Source organism: Gymnogyps californianus, chromosome 1 (assembly GCF_018139145.2).
Source record: "Gymnogyps californianus isolate 813 chromosome 1, ASM1813914v2, whole genome shotgun sequence".
Lineage (NCBI taxonomy): Eukaryota > Metazoa > Chordata > Aves > Accipitriformes > Cathartidae > Gymnogyps > Gymnogyps californianus.
In genome coordinates this window covers 142,001,954-142,018,918 of record NC_059471.1, presented here as the reverse complement: position 1 = coordinate 142,018,918, position 16,965 = coordinate 142,001,954, and the positions used below count along the sequence as shown (strand labels likewise).

The following is a 16,965-nucleotide window of genomic DNA, read 5'->3' as shown; positions in this document are numbered from 1 at the left end:
GTCCACATCTGTGTTAGAAAGAGACTGCTATTTTCAGGACATGATTTATCTGACCTGGTTTTGTCTCCACTAATACAAGGCAAACTGCATTAAGGAAATTCCTATTTCTCTCCATCAACTATAAAAGGGAAAGCAAGGCGAACAGCTTAAGTATACTGATCTGTCCTGCTGAGATCCGTATTTGGACAGATGAAATCCACCCTTTGTCCTCTTCAGATACCCCTGAAATGAACAGAAACTCTACCAGTATACCAAATGCTCAATAGATAGAACCAGGGCCTCCCTCCCGATATAACAGACTTCATTTTTACTGGAAGTTAGGTCTCAGGAAGCAGTGCAATGTAAAGCCCATAATCCACTGTCTGAGCATAATTTAAATGTTAAACTAAATGAATTATAGGATGTATTATTAATGGTTGTAATTATATGCCTAGTATACCAATTAATTGAAGTGACTGACAAGTGTTCACTTGAGCACAGAAAAATGCAGGAAGCTAATGTTTGTATTGATTCACATGTTAATTTCATAACTTGTGACCCCAGAAAACTTAAAACAAAGGGCAGCAACATGTTTTCAAATTACCACAGGAAAAGTAAAGTAATCCCACCTCCCACCAGTCAAACAATTTTACAGCCAGCAGAAGGCACAAAACCACATGGATGAGATATTTTTAATTAAGTGCAATATAAGGAGAATAATGGTTACCCATATTCAGTCTAAACAATTATTATCGAAAGGGCCTTAGCATTTTAAAATAAGCCATTTAAAAAAGGCTTACTGTTTTAAACATAGGCTGTTTCCGATTATAAAGCAGAGTTTTTAATTAAGATTAGTAAGGCCTAATTCAAGCTATAATTTGGTTCCTTTAGTTAGCAAATGTCTATTAAAACTGAGCAATTAAGGTTAAATGGGTTGAAGCATTTAAAGCACTCCCTCCTGCTTCAAATACTATAATAGAAAAGACCATGTCAGTGACTAATTCAGACCAGAAGACATGTATTTCCCTTAAGTTTTATACTTCCTTGTTGATCATAAAGTTTACTAAAGAAGAATCCATTGGTAAACTAGATTTTCAGTGGAACATAACATTGTTATATGTTTGGATGTTACAGTTTACCATGCATAATTTAAAAAACAAAATATAAAATACGAATTCTGTAATTTTATAAATACAGTATAAAGTTTGCTCCTATTATGGCTTTTCTCCCTTAATTTTATATAGTTAAGTAATAAAAATATGTAGTAAACTTCCCAGTAGCATATTTCTCCCTTTTGATAGTTGTGTTCATACATACATACATACATAATGGTCTTAAGTGCATATGTTGTATGCGTACTTCTGACAGGTAAAGGTAGAAGTATACCATAATTTGTATTACTTGTATAAACCGCCTTTCAAAGCATTCCCACCTCACCTTCCACTTCCCATTTTCACAGCTTCTTCAAAGACTGAAATTCTTCATGCTTGGTCTCATCTTTGAGATCAAGTTATTTTGGCAAGTTCAAGCAAAATCAGCTGAGCAAGCTTGAGGCCTGTATTTCTGAGGGCATGACACACACCCACACATACCCCTGCCCAGATATGGCAGAGCCCTTATCCAGCAGGACCCTCTGTTAACACTCACACTCAAAGAGCAAACCTTTCATATGTTTTCCGGACTCTTCAGGACTCACCACAAGCACACAAATCTTGCCTATATAAATGAGATAACGTGATCAAGATGCCAGGCTGTCCTTTTCATTTAACACAAGACCTACAGAATACACTGTGTGCAAACAGGATCATTCGGGTGGCTTCACAATTATAAACACTGGGACTATCCTCAATGAATGGCAACATTAACAGAAATATGCTAGTCCTTCCAGAAAGTGTCCCTTTCAGGCCTCCATCCCTTGAGTCCAGCCTCTTGCTAACTCAGGCCATTGTATCACATAGTCCTACTCAGGATAAGGATTGATGTTGTCTTCCCATTGTGGAGTAGGCTACAGCAACTGCCTGTTACCTTCCATACAGATCACCAAAATACTTGTCTTAAAAACACCTAAAAATTACCACCAGTGCCTAATCATAACATCAATATTAATGGTAACAACTAAAAGCCTTTCAGGATAAGCAGTACAGGAACATATTCTAGTAACTCTGTTCTACTCAGATACAGGCTAACATGGAAATTTACAAGTTGGAATTCCTCAGGATACTTAAATATATTATAATGATATATTATAATAAAGGTTTTCTGAAGGAATGTGGGCACACACAGGTATTCATACATGTGTATGCACTCACTTTGTGCAACAAAGTCTAGTGAAAACACTCAGAAATGTGCATTGGAAACTTCTGTATTAACTCAAAGTAAATTATGTCAATAAGCTATTCTAGAAAATGGACCCAATTGCTGCTGCTATCCTGAATAGATATCCTGTGTGTATTCCCTATTCAGAATAAACGCTAAAGCTTTTGGGTTTTGCTTCATAAGAGCACATGTGATGCAGTCAACTGATTTTTTTTTTTTTTATAATGCCGTTCTCACTTTTTCCTCACGAAAAAGAATTTTTAAAAGATTTCAAAACAGAAACAGTGAAACGATGCAAAGTGCCAGAAGCATAAAGAAGAGAAATCATTTTTATATAGGTTTAGAAGTGACTGTTAACATAAAACTCAAGTGACAACACCTTGGATTTTATCCATATCACAAAAAAAGTTGTTTCCTAGTCAACTGGAGCGGTTAACCATACTATAATCAAAAACTTGAGGGGATTGTTTTCATTGTTAAAGCTTTTGAGAGAACTGTAATAGAAAAGTTCTTGCATTCTGAAGCCATAATCTCCTTAGATGTAGAACTGTTTGTATACAGAATAACCTGCTTCCATTTTCACATAGTGAAACAGTCTATACCTAATTAAACAGACTATACCCAACCAAACCATTTTAGTCTGCAGGTTTTTATTTCAGGAAAACAGGTTGAGGTTGTCTATTCCTGCCTTATACTCATTCCCTGGCTCACTCTTATAAATCAGAACAGTCACAGGTCAGAGTAATTCTGGCAGCCCTCCTTCCCTCATTTATTCCTTGCACTCTGAATATGTCTACACACTCCAGTCCGAACAGAGGTAAATTCGCTTTCTGAGGAAATCAAGCCAAGCAAAAGCCACAGGGCTCTACTTGTGCCTGTGCTCTAGTAGCCAAAGAGTTCACAGTTAGCCTCCCTAGTGAAGCAGTCTCATGGCTTTGGGTCAGTCTGCAACACAGGCCAAGTGAGACTGCCTTGCCCCAGTGTGCCCATGCAGACAAAGCCCTTGGGAAAATCCTATCGCAGTCAGGAGCAGGAGCAATCAGTTCAGAGCGCCTGTCTTTCCAGCGTGTGGTACACGGAAATCAGTATTAAGGATCAGATGAACTGTACCATTGTGCAAGCAATAATTGAGCTGGTTTCAGAGAAAAGCGGCGCTTGGGGGGAAGGATGAGGAAAGAGGAACTTTGATCATATTCATCTTTAGACAGGTTGGAATGCATCAGAAAAATGGAAATTTCTAAATAAAGTCAGACTTTGGTGCTTTGTAGTTAGATAAAAATATAGGCATGTCTCCAAGTCACAGTTTTTATGGAATCCTTTTCCAAGAAAGTTTAGCAAACAGGAAGTGCAAAAAGAATAAAGGCACAACTCTACTCAGTAAAGACACTAACATCTCTAGAGGTATGAAGTCAGATATCAAATTCCTCCTACATACATGCTGCCAAACAATTTAGATATGCATTACCTATGCTCCCCATTCAGCAAAGTAAATACCCACTTACTTTAACCACTTTTTCACTGTAACAGGGAGACAACTTGCCTGAAAGTTTTGAACGTATGTGTTTCCTGGCACATAATTTACACTGTAAATTTGGGGGAAAGGAGAAGTTCCTTCTAAATACCAAGTTTACATCACCATAGGAGGCCACCCTGGGTTCTACAGCTTAGCAACTGTTGAGACTGATGAAATTTTATATATATTTATAAGTTCCCAGAGTACCCATAGACCATCCAGCAGACAGGGAGCTTATCAACTATTTAGAGAAGTGTCCTTGGAAAAAAACATATCTTTTCCAAATTGAGAATTACATGTAATGCTGCTGAAGAATGAGGCAATATTTCTAGCAGTATGGTATTTGTTTATGCAAAATATAGTGATATTTGTATCCAAGAAGCATTTCTGGAGGGAAAAGAGAAAAAAAAAAAGTTGGAGCAAATGTTCTTTTTCTAAGTAAAAATGGAAGATTTCCAAACTGGACCACCGGGGGAGCTGTTCACTGAAGCAGCATTATGGGCTGCTAGAAAGTAGCTCTGAAAGGTAGGACAGGGTAGGGAAGAAAAGGGAGAGGAGAAAACAATAGAGTGTGTGACACGTGGGTACTGATGGCACTGTGAGCAGTTAAAAGGGTCATGTCATCCCAACTAAGGGATATTCTGGTTTTATTGGATAAACTGCTGAACAAAGTCAGAACAATACAGCAATCTGAATAAATAAATAAATAAAGAACAAAATAAAATCAAGGCTCAACCCTGGCCAAAACAAAAGCCCTACTCAAGGAACAGAAGAAGCATGAAGGAGAAAAGAAAAAAGTTACCATAAGCTGTTAATTCACTTAGGCTGTAATAAAATTCTGGTTTATTACAGCATGTTCTCAGGAGTATTTTCTTGCTTGCTACTTCTTCACCATCCCCTAAGACACTCCATTCCCTGAATTCAGAAAACTGGCAAGCTGGGAATTGAGTATTTAAAAAAAAACGAAAAAAAAAAAAACCAAAAACCCCCACAGATACAGAAGACCTCAGAATTGTATTCTGGGAAACACTTTTACCAGCCTAAACCAAAAAAGATGCATCAAGTTACCCAATCAAATGAGCAGGATTTACAGAGAGAGAAAAAAAAAGTAGTTACTAGCTCAAATCAAAGAAGCTAGTTTACATTCTCCCTCCCCCATTTTTTGACAACATGAACTGCTTCATTCTGGAAGCTGCTTTCAGTGATATCAGCACAATGGCTCAGCCAGAGTAAAGCTATAATCTGTGTGAATAAAACTGGGAAGGAAGATTTGACCCTGAAATAAAAATCACCACAAAATTGCGAGGTGGCAGAGTATCCCTTCCTCTGTGCTTAGATGGGCTGCTGCAAGCCAACAGGACAAAACCAGCATCACAGACTTGCAGCAACAGATCTCATCCAGAACACAGCCGTTGTGGGAGGGTGACATGAAGTTCAACACATGACATTAATGCCATCTGCTAAGGTATTGTAACTGTAAAACTAGAAAGCACAGCAGCTTCAGTACCTAATATTCACTACAGACCTCAAGATTACTGGACAACCAGTTGAAAAGTAATTAGATCAGTGTCAAAGCCTCAAGCACTAAATTGAGATCAAGTCACAAAATGGTTATACAGAAAATAAAATTAGAATAACAATATGAACAAAGGATGAAACAATTTTTAGGAAAAATGTTCACATTCCATCTTCCTGCAGCTTTTCAGAACAGGCAGACAAAAGGTGTAGATATTTGTGCTGTTTTCAGGGCGGGGCGAAACTCAACAAATCGACATAGAGCTATTCAGAAAATCCTTTGTTCCTCTGACAGATATGTAGTGGGATATTATTAGTAGATATTATTAGTGGATTTGACCAAACCAGCTTCCAAGAGCACCTTCTTGCAAGCAATAACAGTAAGACTATGGATGCAGTGATAATATTCAGCCTGAAATGAGTCAGTATTTGCAAGATCCCAGAGGATGACCCTTCCTTGAGGAAATGAATTCACCTTCTATTGCAGTTAGAAGAACCATCAATCAGGAAGAAGTCACTTAAGCTGCCTTGTTCAGTGGCATCACTGTTATACAGCAGAGACAGACAGACAGACAACACAAGCCTGAGCCCACTAGCGTTGTGCAAGCATCAAGATGCCTAAGTTTCAGAAACCAAAGGACACCCAACAGTGTTCATTTATTCTCACAGGACATCGTTGATAAAGATGGCCCACTTAAGAAAGAACTGCTGAGAGTGGATTGACGGGACACCATGGAGCTCTTAAAAGAAGTGGGATCATTGTTCCATTTAAAAGATATCCAGAAGCCCTGTACTTACTTATCCCTGGAGACAAGAGGAGGCTTCAGTGTGAGATACTGGACTAGGAGCTGGGAAATGAGAACTCTGAAATGTCCTGTGCTGTTTCCAGGTTGATTGATTCAGAGCAGCACTGTCACAATATTTGGATTAATTTTTGAAGAGGATGAGAACACGGCAGATATTTGAAAGACTACAGTAAGATGAAAATCCAATCAGTGAGACCAACAAAAGATAAAACAGGTGAACAAGATCAAAATTGTAAGAATAATATTAAGTCAAGCCTGGAGAAACAATCATTGTTATTCAAATGAGAGTGATGAGGAGATACATTTTCTATATGTTTTTCCAATTGCTAAGATTTGTTTAAAATCCTTTAAAAACACATCTAACAAACAGGTATAAGAAGAAACTTGGCCTCACACCCACAAAATTACTGAAGATGATGAGTGGTTTACCTACATCATTTCTGATTCATTGTAAATACAATGAGCTATCATTTTAAACTTCAGTGCATTGCTGCCAACACCATGTAGTTTAAATTTTGGCTTAGGGACATTATTGCACCTGCAGCATGAAGACAGAATTGCATGTGATAGACCCAAGAGTCTCAAACATTTGCCAAAGTAAGACATTTACTATCCTGTTGTTTCCACAAAATTAGAATTCCTAGTTCAGAAAAGGGCTTTTAGTTAAAAGTTTAGAGACGATCTGTACGGTACTCTATGCTTTTTTGACTGCAGCAACAGATCGTGTCAGAGACAAAGCCAGACATCACAGAACGTCAATGGAAGTAACAAAATCTAGGTATATCGATGCAAGTATTTTTCCAGATACCATCCACTGTACACAGACAAATGTTAGGAACTATGGCAGAAGTTGTGATGAGCAGCATATCAGCCCCAGATTAGGAGATGCCTTGCTAGATTGTTTGGCTGTACATTTTCCAGAAGCTTCCTTCAGCTAAGCAGCCCTTAGGTGAGCACTGGGGTTCAGAAAGGATAATTAGTCTGTGTTTCCAAATGGACATATGCAGAATATAACCTGCTGTGGGGCTGAATATACCTGTGATTGAGGCAGGAATGGTTTATCTTATTTTGAGATTGTATCATGCTTAAATCCAGTGAGATGCTATCACTAGAGTAATCAAGAATAACGGCCCCTTTGCAGATTACCATGACCACCTGCTTGTTTACCTCAAATGATTACTTATATTAGGAAAAGGACTGCAAGTACATCAACATATGACAAACTTACGTCACTAGAACTGCACAGGCCTACTCAACTAGCAGCCAAGCAAAACTGCTGCTGACAGCACAAATTTCCAGCAGAAACCTGAAAATCACCCTCTCAAGGCAGACTCTGCCAAGATACTTTGCCATGGTACATGTATGCTGCCTTCAGTGAGAAGTCCATCAACAACATTATGAAGCTTCACAGCAGGAAAAAAAAAAACCATACAGCTGAAAGTTGTGAGCATTCCTCTTCTGTACAAAGAGATTTGTACATGACAAGAAACATGACAACAACTGTATGAGACCAATTATTAAAAGAACTGAAAAATAGTCATGCGAATACTATGAAAGACAGTAGAAAAAAACCACCAAGAGAGAAATCTTATTCAATACGGGAAAGCTCAGAGCTAAGTTTTGCAACCCAGAAGCAACAGGTCCCAGTGAATGTCTTAAGGAAAAATGACATCCACCCAATCACATCCTCTACATACTGTAGAGAAAGAGTCCTGCACGTGAGGTATCATCCAAAAGAAAAAGAAACTACAGCTAGAGCAACTCACTGAAATCACAATTACACTGGGGATAAACAGTAGGCTGAGGGAAAAAAATGTTTAAAGTAGAGAATAAAGTTAACACACTAACTGGATATAAAATGGGCACAGATAAACATCAACCAGAAATTATACAGAGTATTTTAACCATTAATGGCGTGAGGGTTTGGAATAGCCTGAGAAGTAGCATGGGCAGAAAAAATTAACTAGTTTTAAGAGCTAAACCCCTTCATAAACTGTTCAATGACAGAGTACCCTACAACAACAAACACGCAACATTGGCATCGGGGACAAAGGAGGTCCTGGCAAGGCCTAGGGAACCTCAGGACTTGGAATCCTTTTGAACCCTCTGGAATTTCCATTGCTTTGACACAATTTTCCAGCTAACAATTTTATTGAGATACCAACCTGTGGGGAGACCAAAAATCAATGTACAGAAGGTAAGGACAAAGACCTAGTGAGCATGAAAGAGCATGCTTGCAGCTGAATGCAGGCCACTGCATTTGAGATATTGATTAAAATCACAACAGGGAAGATTTCCTAGGTAATAGTAGGTCTGCCAGGGCAACTGAACCAGTTATCAATTAATAGATTTTGTATGTTGAATAGAAATGGACAATTGAAAGCAAATATTTTTTTAAAGATTACCTGGGTTGGACACATTATTCTGTCCTATGAAAACACCAGCTAGAGAATCTGTGGTCAAAGGATATTGGTATATTATGTGATATGGGGAAATATCATCACAGCAATGGTGACCATATGGCTTGACAAAGCATAGCAGATAGCTGGTTGGAAAAAAGGTAAACTGAGATCTACAGAGGGAAGCAGGAGACAGGACACAGGAAGAACGAGCAACTCTTCTGTCTGGACAAACAACTGTGCTCTGTGGAAAGAAATAGGTCAGCTGGTTCAGACAAGAAGGCTACCCAGAAAAAAAGAAAGAAAAAAGGTAGGGTAGATCTGCAAGCTGAGAAGTCATCCCAATCCTCAGAAACTCAGGAGAAACCCAGTCCAAAAGACATTCTGGGAGAAAAGCAAAGTTCAGAAACAAATTCCCTGCTAAAGGAATTTAACAGATTGTCAAGAAAATGTTTCATTTCGGTATAATTGCTGCTAGAGCTCTCCACATGTCCCTAAAGGAATGTTTCTGTCTTACGTATTTCTCCCCACCCTTTAGGTCAGAGCAGCAAAATATGCACAAAATCCTGCACAAGTGGCTGGGCTCCACATTTCCTGCATCAGCCTAAAGATCCCATTTTTTTAAACTATTAATTTCCTTTGAATAAAAAACTATAAATAAATACACAAGAGTACACAAAATACATATTCACATACTGGACACATTTGTACAAATATGTGCTCCAATGCTTCTATAAAACTTAAGAATCATCCAAATCATGTTAGTTCCCATACTCTATCCTTTTCTCTAAAAATGGATTTTAAGTGAATGAAAGCAATATTTAAGATGTTTAAATTAAATTAACATGCACAGTTTTCTAAATTAATTGTAATAACTCAGTATAACCCAAACTGGCAGCTCACTAAAATTTATTAGAATAAATTTGATCATATGGTATCATTTCTTTAAGCTCACTGCACTATTGCAGTTCTGCTTGTTTAGTAAAATCTGGCTGTCTATGAGAGCCTGTGCTATAAGGGAGTTAGTTATGCTATAGTGAATGTTCTTTAGACATGAAGCAATACAGGTAGTTTGCTACAAACTTAAAGACGCACATTATCTGTACAAAAGACATCCTTTTCTCATAGGTAACTAGTTTCAGTGATCAAAAAGCTTATTTAGAAAAGCTCAGTTATAAAGACCCAGAATCGTTTAATGACCCAGCTTTGGTTTTGGCACAACGAAAACCGTTCGGTGTATTTCATCTTTGTTATTACAAGCACAGTCACTTTTATCTTAAAAGATAATTTTAAAAGGCTAATTACAGGTGTTTTCTTGTGACAGAATATTAAATATCAATCAATACTACTAGTCTGTTTATTTCTGTAGGTTTTGAATACTTGACCTCAGGATGCAAAATAAACCCACTCTATGTGAACAGCAGACCTGAAGCAGATCTTAGGTCTGCCACTGACATGTATGACCCTTCCTTCACCTCCATAGTTTTGAGTTTACTCACTTATGAAAAGGACATAACATCTGCCTGCCACTGAAGGTACATAACATCAGTAACAAAGTTTCAAAGCACTTTGGGATCAAATCAAGAGGTACTATGTAAGTAATCTAAAATAAGCTCCAGAAAGGAAGCATCCAAAAATATTTCAAGCTTTCTGCTTATCCCAAAGTTTGATATTAATGATAAACTTAAGATATAGAGCTGATGCAAAATCTTTACAACTGTTACTGTAACATTGGAAAAAAAAGTTATCATCTATCACGCATAGTAATACCTGGTTTAGACACCTTACATTCATTTACCTGACTAACGCTGAACAATTAACATCCATGCAGAATGTGTTACAGTCTGCCCCAGCTTACTTTACTTGTCAAGCTTGTCAGACACTAAATTCCATCAGATATAAGAGTTTGACATCAGCCACAGAAATTCCATGATTCTGTACATCATTCCACGCAGAAATCTGATTTTTTACTACTTACTGGGCTTTCTTTTTTACTGAGACAAGGTAAGTCAGGCAAAGAGAAATATGTGTATTAAATAAGCATGAGTATCAGTCAGGTCTACCATTAAACAGAGCTCAACAGCTAAAATATGAGTAGTTAAAGCTTAAGGAAACTTTGATGTGGAAAACCAATACAACAAGAAGTACCAATTCTGAGAATGCTGTAACCTCCACAGGTGTGGCCTTGAGTACATTTTCTCTGCACAGAGCTCTTTCCCTGGAAGGGATGAATAGAGGAAGAAGTGGTGCTGAATGATTATTCTGTTTGCAAGAAGGAAAATCTGGCTTCCAAATGAACAGCAGCTCAGAGACGCTAGAGCACCAAGAGGTGGACAGTAGGAATTTGTCTCTGTCAATTTAAGCCCAAGACAGAAAAATATGACAACCACAAAAATGCTTTATGAGGGCACTTGAACAAACACTTTGGAAGTCCATGGAGAATAATATGTGGTTTCAAATTTTTGTAGACTTCAGCAAAGTCATTTCTAGGTCTTTAATCTTTCTAATGGACTGGCCATATATATTTTGAAAAAGTTTCAGTCTGCCATAGAAAGAGAGAGAATTGGAAGGAGAATTTTTATAGCTGCTAAGCATCTACAAGTAGAAAAAAAATAACCACCTTGCATCTTTTATTTTTAAGGCATTCTGCTGTAATTACAATATTCGTTCTTTTCGTCAGAGAACAATCTCCCTGCTGAGGTTCAATAGACAAGACGGAGTTCATAAAATCTGAAATATGAGTGTACACAGTGCCTAATAAAACATGCTAGGTCTTTTTCAATTGCAAGGATTGATGTAAGGACATACAGAAGTAAACCAACTTTTTAAATTCTGTGGAAGTACAAAAATCTGAAATAGTTCCTTTTAAAACAGCGTTCCACAGACTCAGAAATATATGATCATGACACATGCACAGTGTCAAAGAGAAGCAAGCTCCAGTGTCCTGTTCGCGTCGATACAGAAAAATGCCTACTGTAACTGGCCCGGGGGGAATGAGGCTCTCGCTGAGTGAGAAGGGTGCGGTAAATCACACGTTAGCCAGGCGGAAGGTGCAAGCCTCCCCGTGCCTCAGAGGGACCCGAGGAGAGCGACCGGGACAGCCCGCAACACCGCGCCGGGCCAGGGTGGGGAAGCCGCAAGCCGGGCGGCGGCGGGCGCGGCCGCGGCGGAGGGAGGCGTCCCCGGCTCCCCCCAGCCCCGCTGGCTGGCCCGGCCGCGGGAGAAGGCATGAGGCCTCCCCGGACGCCTGCAGCCGGGAGGGACGGCCACCCGCAGGCGCACCGGCCACGACTACTCACGGCGGCCAGCCCTCCCCGCCCGCTCTCTGCCGGGGACCGAGCCAGGAGCCCCAGCCCGGCCCGGCCCGGCGGCCGCGCCCCGGCGCGGCGGGCCCACGTGCTCGGCGCGGCGCTTCGAGCCCGCGGCGGCAGCGGGCCCAGCATTGCCCGGGACAAGCCGGTGCTAACCCAGGAGTCGCCTCGGTGGGGAACGCTCCCCTCCCTTTTCTTTTTTTTTTTTTTGTTTTTAAATTTTTTTTTTTACATTTTTAAAAGTAGGCTGGCGGACACGATGTTTGTGATGCAAAAGCAGCAGGGGGATGCTTGCCAATAAACACCGAGATTTGAGGTTAAGCAGCTGTAAATCTGCATTAATCGTTTCAGGAATTCAGCTATTTACAAAAGCTTTTAAAGAGCAAACAAATAAGAGAAGGGAGGGGAGGAGAGATAGGAGAGGAGCCGAGCTGTCCTTACCTTCACATTGTTTCCCTTCGCCTTTATAGCCTGGCTTGCAGATGCATTTGTAGGATTTTGGTGTGTTTTGGCAAATTGCATCGATGTGACAGTCATCCGTAGCTTCTGCGCACTCGTCAACATCTGGAAGCACAGAACGAACCCCAAGGGGACAGATAAGAAGGGAGACCTGAGACACAGAAAACCGTCAAGGATAGATATTCCCCTTGAAGAAGCTGTTTGCTTGCCTGCCTTCCGAGTGTCATCCTGGAAACGGGAACATCTAAGGTTAAATAACTGGACAAACCAACGTGTTATTCTCCTTAAGTCATTTATAAGCACTGCTCCACCAAGCTAGAGGGACTTGGTCCCACGTTTCTGCATTAGTAAATCATTAGACATACTAGAAATCAGCGTCTGCTGTATAGGTCTGGTACTGGAGACCCACATCTTCGTAAAACAAGAGAGCTTTTAAATGACCTATAAGAGGAGAAAAAAAGCCCATTTGCATGTTCTAGCAAAGAGATCTTCTTAATTTAGAAAGACAGACCCTAGTTTAAATAAACTACGCTGGCGCGGGAATGAGAAAAAGAAATATTTGAACAGCAAAACCACATTAATCCTTTTTATTAAGAGGCAAAAAAATAAATAAATGGAAGACCATATGAAACTCGGTAAGTTAGCGTGGAGAAAAGCAACCTGCAATAACATCATCTACATGGACTAAAACCCATTTAGAAGGAAAAGGTCCCAGCAGTTCCCGGCCCCTGCTCGGGCGGGTGCCTTACTGGTGAGCCGGACTCTGAAAGGGGGGACCCAGACCGCTTTTCTTGTTTTCAGGGTAGGAAGCCTTTACAAACATTTCAGTGACGGGCATTCGTTTTCTCCCCCGGATTTAAAGAGGATGGGGGAGGGAGGAGGATGGGAGAGAGTCGAGATTTGGTAGTCGTGGGAATGTTAATGAAGTGAACATAGAAGGGGGGGGGGGGGGGGGAAGCTCCGACCTATTCAGGGATGGGGTGTGCTGTTAACATGGGAACATTTAAAGCCCTGCCTAACCTGCCCTGCCCTCCCGCGCTCCCCACAGACGGTCCCCGGTCACCCTGTCACCCGCAGCGCCCTACGCGAGGGGCTGCGGCGGGGCCGCCGCGGGGGGGGGGGGGGGGGGGGCGATGCCGCCGCTGTCGGAGACCGGCACTGCCTCAGGGAGACCGGCCGGGCCGCCCGCCGCTGTCAGCCGCGGCCGCCGTGTCAATAACGCATCTCCCACGGACTTCCTCACCATTTCATGCCAGAGCCACATCTGGGGCTCCCGGGAGGAGAAAGGCAGGCAGGCAGGCAGGGGAGCGCTCTGCCCAGGAGGGGCGGGTTAGCAGCCGAGTAACAACTAGCAGAGCTGCACAGAGCACAGCCTCCCCTTTATTTTTAGGAAGTATCGAGGAGAGAGGGGTGCTGCGGAGGGAGGGAGGGAGCGGGGCATCCAGCAAGAGACATGTGCAGTTGGTTTCACGCCAATTAGATTAACAGATCCTCAAAAAAGGTGCACTAAAGTGAAAACAGTTTTATTGTTAGCTTGAAATCCTAACGCTAATTGTTTCAGAAGTGCTCACTCAGCCATCTCCAGTGATAACACACGGATCCTTCAAAGTCACCGGGGACAGGAGGGGGCTATTTAGAGAGGGGAGAATAATCAGACATTGCGGCATGGCACACAGCAGAGAACTTCTGAGAGGTGCAGAGCAGGACGGCCCCGCGGGGCACGTCAGGGATCCTAGCAAAGAGAATTGCCTGGACTCTGTATTGTCGTTATTTTTTTTTTTTTTTTAAAGAAAGAGGGGAACAGAACGCAGAGCGTTGTATTTTCTGGAGAAACGCAGGGCTGCTGTAATCTGTTTCCTTCTTTCTTGTCCATTCGTTTATTTTAACCACTGAGCCGGTTCAGATCTAGCTAAGATTTACGTGAATTAGCTTAGGGGGTCCGAGGGTGTTGCCCAGATCAGACACAGATCCAGTCAAGCACAAAAAGAAAAGAAGGTTTTTGGGTTTTGGGTTTTTTTTTTTTTTTTTTATGCTTTGGTTCATACTTTTGACTCATTAAACCGGCACCCATCTCCCATCAAGATCAGCAAAAGTGACAGCTGGACTCTTTATAATGCCGTCAAAAATTCAAACTGCATTGAGCCAAGGGGGACATTTCACAGCAACCAGAGGATGCCTGGGAGTCAGGCGTGAATGCCAATGAGTCAAATGAAAGGGCAAAACCAAATATGAGCCCCTGCTCTGCTCCACATTTCACATTGCATTTCTTGGACTTTCAGAACTTCTACGCTGACTTCGTTCATTTTGTTGCACTTAAACTCTTGTATCTGAGGCAAAGGGATTTTTCCGCCTCCCCCCGCCCACCCCCCCCACTTCACCATAAAGGATTTCTTCTAGCACAACTTCAGAGACTGCATACACATCTTTAAGAAATTACTTTTGGCTTACAACATTCCTAGGCAGACGGGGGTTTGGTTGGGGTGGGTTTTTTTTGTTTTTTAAACACCGGAGCAAAGACTTAATATCATTACTGCTATTAAACAGATACGAGCGCGTCTGTTAAGAAACACCACGTCTTTGGGTTAATGCGCAGACAGGGAAAACCTGTGAAGATGTAACAGCCAACGCTTCCCCCGCGGAGTCTCTAGGGCTCAGCGCAGATTTATCTCGTAGGCACTTAAGGAAAGTAACTTTTTCTTCCCCGTCTCTCCCTCCAGACGTCCCTCGGCTCCGGCAGTGTCAAACACGCGAGAAAACGCCTCCCCACCACAACTTCCAAGACCCCCGGCACTATCAGCAGCAAGAAGTGACCTCCCCCTCAACACCTTACACCAGGGAGAGGAGAGCGGACAAACACGGTCCCCCCGGGGCCACGGCTCCGCGCCGCCCGAGCCTGGGGAAGGCGGCACGGCGGCGGAGCCCCCTCTTACCTGCGCCCCCGCTGCCTCCCGCCAACCTGCCGGCCCAGGCGAGAGCGAAAAGCAAACAGCAGCGCCGCGAAAAGCAAACAGTGCCCATGATAATGATGCGATCCCCGGCCCCCGTGCCTGTCTGCAATAAGGGACGCGCTCGGGGCCGGCCGCGCGGAGCCGCCGGCGCTGACGCCCTGACAGCGCCCCGCTGATTCGCCGGGGCTCCCGCGGCGGGGGCGGTGCCGGCCGCCGGGGCGGGCCGGGCCGCCCCCACCGCCCCGGGACTGCCCCTGAGCCCCGCCGCCGCCGCCGGGAGAGGGGGGTGGTCGGCGAGGCGGTTGAACTCTTCCCCGCCCCGAGCGAGAGATGTCTGTTGGTCAGGCGTGTGGTGCTTATCGGCGTGATCCCCGCGCCCCTGCTAGCTACCGCTCACGTCTCCCAACAGGTAGGAGGCCCGCAGAGAGCCATGGGGGCCGTTACCGGGCTTCGTCCTCGGGCGTCCCCAGCTGCGCGAGCCCTGAGCTTTGTTCCCCTCAGGGGCCGGGGCGCGCGGGCGGGCCGGTAGCGTCACACACACCGCCCCCCCCCCCGCCGCCTCAACGGGAGGGCGCCCCCCGCGGCTGGGGGCGGCGCTGGGGGGGCGCAGCCCCTCGCCCTCGCAGGGAGCCGCGAGGAAATGGCTCCCCCCGAACTGCGGGCTTTGAAGGCAGACAGTCCGGCGAACCCGGCCGCCCATCTCCTTGACAACCGCTGAGAGGATTTTTCCCCCTTCCTGGGCTCAGACTAAAAGAAAACTTTTTTTTTTTTTGTCGTTCCCCCCCCCCGCCTTCCCCTTAGCCTCGCCTAACTCCTAGCGCTGCCGTTCCCGTTTGCCTCCCGTCATTACCAGCCGCTGGGTTTCTCCAGCGTTTTGAGAGCTTTGCTGCAGAGGCGCTTGCCCCTCTCCAGGCGGCCACCCCGGCCAGCCTTTCCCTAGTCTTGCTCCTCCAAGCCCCGCGGCACTCGAGGCAACCGCGGCGCCGCAGGTGACCTGTGCGGCCCTGGCCCGGCCCGGGTGAGACACTCTCCCCAAAATCATCCGGGAAGCTGTAACTGCCCCTGCTGCAGACGTGTGTTTATGAGTGTCGTTGTCACCACCACCCTGAAGGAGAAAATCCTTCAGTTTTGAAACCAAACATGAGAAATTTGCCCGCTCAGAGGCAAATTTTGTGACCCTGAAGTCTTCCAGACTGCTTGTTTTTAAAGGACTGAAATAGCTTGCAGACATCCCTTGCTATGACTTTGCACCCCTATTTACTTTCTACCTTTCTTTCTCTCATAGACACCCCCCCCCTCCTGAAATGCTTTGCTACTTTAGGTTAACTCCTCCTAATCCCCCACGGCGAGGCTGTGTGACAGCCACTTGTCATCCAAATAAATACATCCCACGATAGCCTTAGATGCGTCTTTTTGTCAAGTTCCTCCCAAATGTATGGATGTTTCAGTACAATACACTTGCCCAAAGAGTAGCACTATTAAGTATCTTTAAGCCTGAAGAGATGGGAAGGAAACGTAAGAAAAGTTGCTCAGCCCAGCTGCTTCGTTAGTAAAAGTACATGCCCCTCTCCTTTTCCTTCATAAAACTAAATAACAAGTGCACGGTGCAAAAGCTGGTTGCTTTCTGAATGTTTACACCTCTGCTTTGGGCATTCCCGTCCTTAATCCTTTAGAGGTGGGGTAGGGGTATTATGATTTTAATTCCAGTCCCTTATTTTT

The 16,965-nt window shown here is 43.5% G+C and overlaps 1 protein-coding gene across 1 annotated transcript in view; it reads right to left on the bottom strand.

Annotated features, from left to right (window-relative positions):
• Nucleotides 1-15,316, bottom strand: part of SCUBE1 (signal peptide, CUB domain and EGF like domain containing 1) — a 211,663-nt gene extending 196,347 nt beyond the window's left edge. The window contains exons 1-2 of the mRNA XM_050912438.1: nucleotides 15,229-15,316; nucleotides 12,281-12,403 (exon numbers count right to left, since the gene is read on the bottom strand). Of these exons, the coding sequence (XP_050768395.1) occupies nucleotides 12,281-12,403; nucleotides 15,229-15,316 (211 nt within the window). The remainder of the gene's footprint in view (nucleotides 1-12,280; nucleotides 12,404-15,228) is intronic.
• Between the last annotated feature and the right edge of the window lie 1,649 nt (nucleotides 15,317-16,965).